Raw genomic sequence first — 10,478 nt, forward strand, 5'->3', positions numbered from 1 at the left:
GGGAGACGGGCGTGAGCTGGGCCTTCCTGAGGTGGTGAGTGATCCACGGGGTGCAGCCCAAGGGGTCTTATTTTCCATGCAGCAGGCAGTTGTGAAGTCAAAGGAGATAATAGCTGGGCTCTGGGACCTGGGTGCCTTTTGCTCCCTCGGGCTACCGCCACAGGGCCTGGCCCTTGCACCGCTAGGAAAGCCCCGGGGAAGGTGCCGGCCCCGTTGAGAGCGTTTTGTGAAGGCCTGTCCCTGCCTTCCCTGATTCACAGAGCAGGCAGCTGAGACAGGAGGGGTCCAAGAACTGGAGGGTGGGGGGCTGTCCCCCTTCAGATGGGGAAACAGCCCGTGAGGGCGTCTAATTTTTTGCCTCCAACTAGACTTGCCTGATTAAAATACAAACTGCCCAGTTATATTTGCATCTCAGATGAAATAATTCTTTAATATAAGCCTGCCCCATCTAACGTTTGGACACACATATTAAAAGTTGTTCAGGGCTTCCCTGGTGGCGCAGTGGTTGAGAGTCCGCCTGTCGATGCAGGGGACACGGGTTCGTGCCCTGGTCCGGGAGGATCCCACATGCCGCGGAGCGGCTGGGCCCATGAGCCATGGCCGCTGAGCCTGCGCGTCCGGAGCCTGTGCTCCGCAACGGGAGAGGCCACAACAGTGAGAGGCCTGCGTACAGCAAAAAAAAAAAAAAATAGTTGCTCATTCTTTAGAATCTGAGTTTCAGGTTTAACTGGGTGGCCTTTATTTTTATTTGCTTAATCTGGAAACCCTACCCAAGCTGCAGCAGCACGGGGTCAGAGGGCAGGTGGCCATTCTCCTGCCCCCTCCAGTGATTCTGCAAGAATGAGGCTGAGGTCGGTTGTCCTTGGGATGGCAGTGACTCTGCTCAGCTGGACGGGGGTGCCACCTGGCTGTTCGGGGTGCCGAGGGCCTCCTCACACGCTCACCCTCTCCCTCCCGTGCACTCACACCCAGTCACTTGCAGACACACGCATGTTCCTTCCCAGAATTGTTCTGGAAAATCTCTGTGCAACCACAAGAGCCGGGTTGTGCAATGGGCTTGGAGAGCACTTTTGCAAACAGGTGGTGCAATTTCAGAAAACACTCTTGCAGACAGAGTTCTCCCGTGAGCCAGGATGGACGCAGGACCCAGACGTTCGGCAGTGGGCGGCTGTGGCCGGCCACAGAGTGGGGTCAGGCGCCCCCAAGGTGGCGGGTGAGCGCGCTGCCCTCCTGACTGGGCCTCCTCCTTCCTCTCCGCAGCCGCCCCCGGCACGGCTAGGCCAGCATGGTGGACCACTTGCTTCCAGTGGACGAGACCTTCTCGTCGCTGAAGTACCCCGTTGGTTACCTGGGTGACAGGCTGGCCGGCGGACGGGCATACCACATGCTGCCCTCGCCCCTCTCGGAGGACGACAGTGACGCCTCCAGCCTCTGTTCCTGTGCCAGCCCTGACTCGCAAGCCCTTTGCTCCTGCTACGGCGGCGGCCCCGGGGCCGAGGGCCAGGACAGCATCTTGGACTTCCTGCTGTCCCAGGCCACGCTGGGCGGCGGCGGCGGTGGTGGCAGCGCTGGGGCCAACGGCGGCCCCATGGCCTGGGGGACCTGGCGGAAAGCACCGGCACCTGTGAAGGGGGAGCATTTCTCCTTCCCCGAGTTTCCTGTGGGAGACCCCGATGACGTCCCGAGGCCCTTCCAGCCCACCCTGGAGGAGATCGAAGAGTTTCTGGAGGAGAACATGGAGCCAGGGGTGAAGGAGGCCCCAGAAAGCAACAGCAAGGACTTGGAGGCCCGCGGCCAGCTCTCCGCCGGGCCACACAGGAGCTACCTCCATCCTGGGGCCAGTGGGAGAGAGCGCTGTGCCCCCCCCGCCGGGAGCCAGTGTGGGCGGCAGCCAGAGCGCGGGTGGGGGTCCCGCCCCCGACGGCCCCATCCCCGTGCTGCTGCAGATCCAGCCGGTGCAGGTGAAGCAGGAATCTGGCGCCGAGCCCGTCTCCCCCGGGCAGGCCGCTGAGAGCGTCAAGGTGGCCCAGCTCCTGGTCAACATCCAGGGGCAAACCTTCACGCTGGTGCCCCAGGCGGTGCCCTCCTCCAGCTTGAACCTGCCCTCCAAGTTCGTGCGCATCGCCCCTGTGCCCATCGCCGCCAAGCCCATTGGGTCGGGACCCCTGGGGCCCGGCTCCGCCGGCCTCCTCATGGGCCAGAAGTTCCCCAAGAACCCGGCGGCAGAACTCATCAAAATGCACAAGTGTACTTTCCCCGGCTGCAGCAAGATGTACACCAAAAGCAGCCACCTCAAGGCCCACCTGCGCCGGCACACGGGGGAGAAGCCCTTCGCCTGCACCTGGCCGGGCTGCGGCTGGAGGTCAGTATGGCGGCGGCAGGCCGGGCGTCTCCACGCTCCCGGCTGTGCTGCCGAGGCCACACTCCCCACCCTTAGATAAGGCTGCTTAGGAAGGGGAGAGAGGGGTGGGCAGGGGCAGGGCCAGAGCTGGCACACCGCCCAGAGGTTTTCTGGTGCCTCCAGATCCCTGGTCTGCAGTCTCACAGTGACCAGGTAAGGCTGCGCCCTTGCTGGAGGAGAGGGGCTGGGCCACACAGAAGGGCTCTCATGGTAGTGACGGGGCAGCTCAGAATAGTGCAGGGCGGCTGCAGCCGTGTGCACCGCTCCTCGTGCCTCGGGGTGCCCCCAAGGGTAAGTACCACCCTTACTCTCCTTTACGGCTGAGTAAGCAGAGGCACAGAGCAGCTAAGTAACTTGCCCAAGGGCGCGCCACTTTGCAGAAGGGACTTGAAGCCAGGCATCAGATTAGAGAAGTCACAGCCCGACCAGAGGCGCCAGCTGTCTTTACAGGGTCCTGGGGCACCTAGGCTGTGCTCCGCACGGGGTACCTGGCGGTGGGTTTGGGAAGCCAGAAAGGCCAAGGGAGAGCGAGGACCAGACTAGGGGTGCTGCACCGTGGGTGGGAGACTCCTTCCAGGCTCTCGACTCTGTGGCACCGTGGGGGGAACCAGCTCTCCAAGGGGTGGGGGTGGGGGCGGCACCGTGGGGGAACCGGCTCTCCAAGGGGTGGGGGTGGGGGCGGCACCGTGGGGGGAACCAGCTCTCCAAGGGGTGGGGGTGGGGGCTTGCCCAGGGTTCCCCAGCCCATGGGAGGCCGAGCTGGGCGGCACCCTTGTGGCTCTCCCCCAGGCCCCCGCGGGGCCCACCTTCTCGGAGGGCACGTCCACCTTTTCCTGAAGCTCAGGCAGCAGGTCGGGAGCCGACACGCTCAGGGGTGCCCCCGGCGGCTCTCCCCTGTTTAGGACACCCTCCCTGCAGGAAGCTGGCTTGCCCAGGAGGTGCGTGTGCTGCCGACACAGTCTGGGTCTTGGCTGGTGCAGCTTCCGTGTGTGTGTGTGTGTATGTGTGTGTGCGCGCGCGCACGTGTGTGTGCGTGTAACAACAGGCACGCTCTTCCGTGTGCAGAACCGGACCTCACGAGGGGCGTGTGGCTGTGTGTGCGGGCTCGTGTGTGCACCTTGCCGTCTCCACGTGGGTCTCTGCTGCGTGACCAAATGTGATGGTGCGTGTGCGCGTGGCACGTTTGTACCCTGGGCGTGTGTGTGCGTGGGTGCACACAGCACACGGGGGACAGTTTGCAGCTTTTGTTTCCTGCTGGGATCTCATCTGAGAGTTGGCCCCCTGGGCAGAGGTGCTGGCCGCAGAGTCCCGGCTGGCCAAGGCTGTGGCGTGGCTGGGAGCTGTGACCTGAGTGTTGGATGTGATGCTGGCGGCCCCTCGCCATGGAGTGCTGAGCTGGCCAGAGAAGGGGCTTTTCCAAAGGCGCCCACAGACCTGAGGGCTTCTTCCAGAGCCCCAGCCCCAGCCCCGCGCGCCTCCCGCCTCCCGGCCGGGTGTACTTAGGGGGCAGCTTGTGGGGCCTGTGCACTGGCGGGGTGCCGTGTTCAGTGGTCAGACTCGGGGCCGTGCAGGGGCTCAGCTGCAGGAGAGGGCGTCCTGACGCCTGGGGTGGGGCAGCTGGTGGCGAAGGTCGGAGCCCCAGCCCCGATCTGCCGCTCCCACCGTTGCCCTCCAGTGGTCCCCTGGGCGAGCCTCCGTCTCCCATCTGGAAAGTGAGGACTTGCTCCCTGCCACTGCCTGCCAGGGCTGTGTGTGCAGGGGTGCACAGCAGCGCCCCTTCCCAGGCGTTGTGCGGTCGCTCTCATACGAGGTCAGAGTGTGAGAAGGACCCGGAAGGGGCTCGGCCCGGCTTCCACGTGGGTGGCACTCCGGGTCAGAGGCACCCAAGACTCACAGGGCTCGGCCTGCGTTCTCCTCGTGGCGGGGCTAGGCTGTGGAGACGTGGGGCAGCCTCACGTTCCCGGCCACCGTCCCCGGCCACTGCTGACTGTTAGGAAGGGGCCTCTCCGCTCAGAGTGAGGCTGGGTGGAGCCGCAGGGCGGGAAGGTGTGGTCTTGGTCAAGGCCACCCGCCGGCCCGCTTCCCCAGGAGGAGAGGACCTGTGCCCTTCTGGGCTGCCCCAGAGAGCAGACGGGACACTCAGCCCACAGTGCTTTACAGCGGGGCAGACTCAGCCCCGGCACGGTGGCCTCAGAGGGACTGAGTTCCCCATGGGAGGAGCTGTATGGTGGGGACTCAGCTCTGCCACTGTCTGAGCCCTTGCACGGGTCTTGCCCAGGACCCCCTCGGCAGGGGCAGGCATGGTGGGTGCCTGGCACAGTGAGCTCTCCCCAGACCCCCCTGGGAGCCGTCCCTGCCGTCAGCCACTCCTGGAGCTTCTCCCAGGTCTGGGTCTGGCCTTCATGGTGTCACATGTGGCAGACGCACTGCCTGGCCGGAAGCTGAGGGCGCCCGCCCCTTGGAAGGGCTGTTTCTCCCCGGTTGGTCTTCAGGGATCCTGAACCCCTGGGAATGTGCACGTGACGTGAGTGTCCCTTAAATATGCTCATAGCCTCCAGCCGAGGGACAGAGGTAGAGGGAGTCCTTCCAGCAGTTGGGTGGGAGGATAGATGGGCTTTGGGGCAGCTCCGTCGGGACAGGACAGGGGATAACATGACAGTCACCAGCTCACAAGCACTCACGGAATGCCAGGCACTGTTCTAAGACTCTCAGAGCTGGAATTCCCTCCACAGATCCCCATACTTGCTTGCATACTTCCTTCCACGGGGGGCTCATTACCTACTCTGGCCTTTAGGCCTACTTTGGTACACTCAGATTCCTGTCCAAACTCCTCATTCTGGTCCACAGGCACACGGTCTGCTCGCCAGCCTCCCCTCCGCAGCACAGGCATGCTCGGCCCTCTCTGTGCCCCGTGTCTCCGGGGGTCTCCTTCAGTGGTAGCTGTCGTCAGTGTTGCGATGGTTCTGGCTTTGTCCTTCCCATGTCACGGGCTCTTTGAGGCCTCCCAACAGCCCCGTGATGTGTCGGCACCATCACATTTTACACAGGGGGACGCTGAAGCCCAGAATGATCAAGTCACGTGCCCGCCGGGACAGACTGTGGCCAGCACAGCTCTCCCACATGCAGCCCCAGGCCCTCACCCTCTCCCTGGGCACCTCCTGTCAGTCATCTCTTCCCCAAGGCTGTCAGCTGCCGGGCCTCAGCGTATGGGCCGGGAGAACAGAGCGGAGGGGTGGCAACAGCGAAACAAAAGCTCCTGACGTGCTGCAAGGCCACGAGCAGGCATCAGCCTGTCGTCCCATTTTAGAGAGGGGGAAATTGCGGCCAGAGCGGTTCAGGAAGTTGTCCACTGTCACACAGCTGGTACGTGGCAGAGCCAGGCCCTCAGCCCGCCTGTAGCCTCAGGATGTCTCTGCAGCCCCCTCCACACCTCCAGTGGGGGGTGGACCTCGCCCTGAGCCAGGCCTGCCCTCCGTGTGGGGAGCTCACCGCCCCCAGACCCCTCCCTTCTTCCTGGTGGTCTTGGCGAGCAGTTGACTCTTCCTCCTCTGGGGCTGGTTCTGGCCGTGGCGTCGTGTCCTGTGCCCTGCCCTGCACACCTTTGGGCCGTGAACGGCGTCCCCCAAGGTCATCACTGGCCCAGGTCACCAACCGCCCCTTCCTGCGGTGTCTGGTCCTGAGCCCAGTACGCCCTCTTCTTTCCCCGTAGTGGCCTGGTTCCGGCGCCCTGGAAGGGGCTGGGGCCAGACTGTCCCTATTTGGATCTCACCATCCAGGAAGAGCTGTTTACCGCCTTCCCAGAGATTTCCTTGCTTCACTCCCGGACGCAGTTCCGTGCAGCGGGAAGTCCTGTTCATCCACAGAGAGTGCCCTCCTGCCGCAGCTAATAGGGATACTAACGACGTCCAGCAGCCCCACGTGGCGGGAGGCCCCAGAAGGAGGCTGGCAGGCTGAGGCTGCAGAGCCAGGGACAGCATCCGAAGCTGCGGCCGCGCTGCCACGGCCCTTGCCTGCAGTCGCAGAGCCCGAGTGCTGTCGGGCAGGTCGCGCACTGCATGACCCTGGGGCACCGTTCACAGCGGTGGCTTCCTGGCTGACGGAGGGGCGGCTCCGGAGGGTCCTCTGGACCCCTGCGCTTCCTTGGCCTGCACCCCAGCAGCACCGATCATGGTCGTGACTCACGAGGGCCCAGCTCACAGCCGTCAAGCGATCGCCCTCCGCGCTCCTGGCCTCTGCACCCTCGCGGTCCTTGCGGCCAGTCTGCCCCTCCCTGTGTCCAGGAGGAGCAGCCTCAGAGAGCTTGGTGACGTGCCCGGGTGGTCTAGGCAGTAGGTAGCAGAGCTTCCTGCCCACCTGGCCCCTTCCCGTGACGGCTGCCATATGGGAGAAAGTGGTGACAGGGTGCGGCGGGGGTCTCCTCAGGGCCCCTGTGCTACAGGGAGAGGAGGGGGTGTGTGTCTGGGAACAGCTCTTCTCAGGCCTGGATGTCCCTCGGCTACCTGCCTCTCCCAAGCACCCCCCTGATGAGAGGCCGCTGTGGCTGTTGTGTCACCACTTTGGCCTCTGAGACAAGTCCTGGGAGGTGGGCAGGGATCCCAAGGACCTCACTGGACGAGAGAGGACGAACTCTGAGGCCCAGGACAGGTGGCGAGTTTGCTCAGGGCCACGCAGGCTCACCGTTGGGGTGGGGGGGCCTGAGCCATCTGGCCACCCCACCGGCTCTGGGACCCCAGCAAGCCCCTCGTCCCCTTCGAGCCCTCGCTGTGCTGGCGTCGGTCCAGGGAGGCCGGCTGACCCCGCGCCTCGTGCCTAGCGGGTGCGTTGTTGGAGCCTTCGCCTGGGGCAGGCCTGGCTCCGCTGGGGGCAGGTGGCCCGGGCCCTGACGGCCAGGAGCCTTGATGCCGCTCCCCGCCTGCACGGGGCTGCAGTGGCGCACGCCGCCTGGCGCGGCTCTGTGGAGGAGGCCAGGCCTTCTGTGGGGAGCAGGGCAGGCAGGGCGCCGTGCAGGACCTTCGCTCTGGCCTCGGCTGCTCTGTCACTGGTGACCCGGGATCAGGGACTCATCGCTCTGAGCCTCAGTTTCCTCACCTGGCAGACGGGCCAGTTCCTTATTGGCAAAGGTAGCCAAGAGCACTGCTCTCTGCCTGCCCCGGTTGGCTCCCTGGGATGGGAGGTGGAGCGCCAGCCTCCAAGCACAGAAGCCTGGCCGCGTCACGCCGTGGGGCAGGACCCTGGCACCGGAGGGGCTGAGGGACGCCGGGCCGGGCTCCCCATCTGGTGCTGAGGCCCTCCTGCCCTCCACCTGAGCCTTCCCTGGGCTTGTGCTGCTGGACCGTCCTGGCCCTCAGCAGGCTGTGGGACCAAGGCTTCCACACACAGGGTCAGGCCCGAGGTGGGCTGCCAGTCCCGGCCTGGGCTGGGTGGGGGACAGCGGCTCCGGGCCGCCACGTCGCCTACGTCGCGCGTGGCCCACGGACAGGGCTGTTGGGCCGGGTGCTCCTGTTCACATGTCCTTACGTGTGCACGTGTTCACATATCCATCTTTGTGGTGTGCACACGTGTGAGTGCGTGCACCTGTGTTCATGCTGTGCACACGTGTGGCATGTATGTGTACGCAGTGTGCATCGTGTGCATGTGTGTTCTGGGGCAGGAGAGGACTGACTGACAGCTTCTATCCTCCCAAGGGCGCCGCCGTGTCCGCTCTTTCGCATAAATGCATGTACTGGACACCTACCATGCGCTGGCACTGGGCCGGCCATGGCGTGTATGTCTTTCGTCATGGAGCTGACGGTCTAGTGGCACAGACTGACATTCATCAAAAAGTTGAAAACTGAAGTTGCAACAGTGGCCAGGGCCAGAAAAGAGAAGTGCCCAGTGCCATGGGAGCTGAGGATGGGATGCAGTCCTGGAGGGCTTTCCTGAGGAAGTGACATTTGAGCTGCGCTCTAAGGGATGGGTCGGCGGGAAGAGCATTCCAGACAGGGAACAGTACAACAGTACGTGCATATGTCCTGGAGTGAGAGAGGCCAAGGGCAGGTCGTGTAGGCAGAGCACAGAGGAGGAGAGCGTGTGTAGGGAGGGTGGGGTCTCACTGCCTGGCCCAGGGTCGGGAGTGGGGAGAGCCTGGAGTGCCTGAAGTCAGTGACGACAGCTAAGCCCTGTGGTCAGCTCGGGTCCCCTAGCAGCTGCTTCTCCCCAGTGGCCTCTGGGCTCCCACGCTGGTGGGGGCCACAATAGGAAGGCTGCAGGGGAACCATTTAAACCCTCAGGAACACCTCGCAGGGGTGCAGTTTTGCTTGGGGACATCTCAGGGGGCCCAGCTTTTAGGAAAGTAGGGTCCAGGGGTCGTGGGGGCCAAGTCTGAGGGCCCTTCCTCTTCCGTGGCGGAAGCGACAGAGGAGCTGGGAGCTCCCTGCAGGGCTGGGCAGGGGCCTCGTCCCCGGGCCTGTCTCCTCTCGCGGGGGAGGGCTGCCCGTGCGGACACTCACAGGAGCCCCAAGTTCTGGTGTAAGGGGGGCTTGAGGTGCACCTGCAGTCGGGGGCCTGTGGGGTCACCAGCGGCCCTCAGGCCCCAGCACGGGCACAGGCCTGCTGTCGGCTGCTCTCGCCTCCCTGGAGGGGCCGGAGGGGCAGCGGGGGAGGGGGGGACAGCAACCCTCCCAGCGGACCCCGAGCGCTCCGGCCCGGGGGCTGCAATGGTGCGGCCGCTCACCGCCCTGTCCCACAGGTTCTCGCGCTCGGACGAGCTGTCCCGGCACCGGCGCTCGCACTCGGGCGTGAAGCCGTACCAGTGCCCCGTGTGCGAGAAGAAGTTCGCGCGCAGCGACCACCTGTCCAAGCACGTCAAGGTGCACCGCTTCCCCCGCAGCAGCCGTGCGCCTCGGCCCTGACCCCGACCGGGCCGGAGCCGCCCGACCACCTGCCCCGCCCGGTACTTTGTAGCAACAAGTTATTGGCCTCCTTCAGAGGGACTTGTCGTCTTCCAGGCCACCTTCTGGGGCCCGGGGATGCGGACCCAGGCCTCCACCCGCCCCCGCCTGGGGGGGCCCGGAGGCGGCCTGGGGGCCCTAGTGCCTTCCTGCGGCCCGGCCGCTCTCCCGCTGGGCTCCCCGCCTGGGCCAGGGCTAGCGCTCGATTGCTGGGGCCGAAGACGTGTGCAGTTTCGAAATGTCAGTTCCCGGAGGGAGCCGTGCTGGGAAGAAGGAAGTAGGCCAGACGTCCGGGGCTGCAATGGAGTGTGAGCGTGGCTTTGTCCAAGATGCCTCCCTTGGCCTGACCCCTGGAGGCTACGGTGGGGAGCTCTGGGGTGCAGGACCTGGCCTCGGGTGGATGTGGGGTTGGGGGACAAGCCCCCTGTCGGCGAGGTGGCAGTGCACGAGCTTGAGTTAAGTGTGCAGGGCAGACGGACAGATGCAGGGCTGCCCCAGGGCGACGGTACCGGTGTGGCTCAGCCCTCATCCTGTTTCCAGACAAATCCAGACGGCAGCCTCCAGGGTCACCTTCAAGAGGAGAGGGGAGCCGCTGCGTTGCGTGTGGAAGAGCTAGATAGAGCCTCCCCAAACCCTGATTTAGAAACGCATTCCTTATTTTGTCTAGAAATTAATATCAAATGAACTAGCTTGTTCTGAGAGGTTTATTTCACATCCTATGAATGTATGTAAATAAAATGTACATAGGTGCCTCTACAGAAAATCTTTTAATAACATGTCAACGTTGTGTAAATTGGAAATAAAATCTATAAGCTGGTGTACATATGTTACAATTATATATATTTTCTTTGGTCCTTCATAAAAATATATTTACTTTGCCAATAAAAAGAAAAAAGACCTTGATAACTGTGGCATTCGTGTGCTGCTTCCCTCTGCTCTGCCAGGAACGGGCGTGATTTGGGGGCTGAGTCTCCGTGTCTGCACCCGCAGCACTCAGGGGACCGTGGTGTGTACCCACAGGGATACAAAGGCTGCTTGGGTGTCCAGCCCCTGGTCCAGCAGTGCAGGGTCCCCACAGCCCCACTTCCACACCATGGGCTGGGTCTCTGCTCGTTCTGGTTTCCTGGAGGGCTGCCTCCCTTCCACAG

At 63.8% G+C, this 10,478-nt stretch overlaps 1 protein-coding gene across 1 annotated transcript; it reads left to right on the forward strand.

Moving 5' to 3' along the window:
- Positions 1 to 612: 612 nt before the first annotated feature.
- On the forward strand, positions 613 to 10,233 carry KLF15 (KLF transcription factor 15). The gene is given in 3 exon segments (XM_027098411.1): positions 613 to 1,857; positions 1,859 to 2,362; positions 9,129 to 10,233. Coding segments are annotated over 3 exon segments (1,239 nt in total). The 5' UTR covers positions 613 to 1,285; the 3' UTR covers positions 9,292 to 10,233.
- Positions 10,234 to 10,478: the final 245 nt, after the last annotated feature.

The sequence above is a fragment of the Aethalodelphis obliquidens genome, unplaced genomic scaffold (genome assembly GCF_003676395.1).
Source record: "Aethalodelphis obliquidens isolate GAN/ISIS:26980383/991018 unplaced genomic scaffold, ASM367639v1 scaffold123, whole genome shotgun sequence".
Lineage (NCBI taxonomy): Eukaryota > Metazoa > Chordata > Mammalia > Artiodactyla > Delphinidae > Aethalodelphis > Aethalodelphis obliquidens.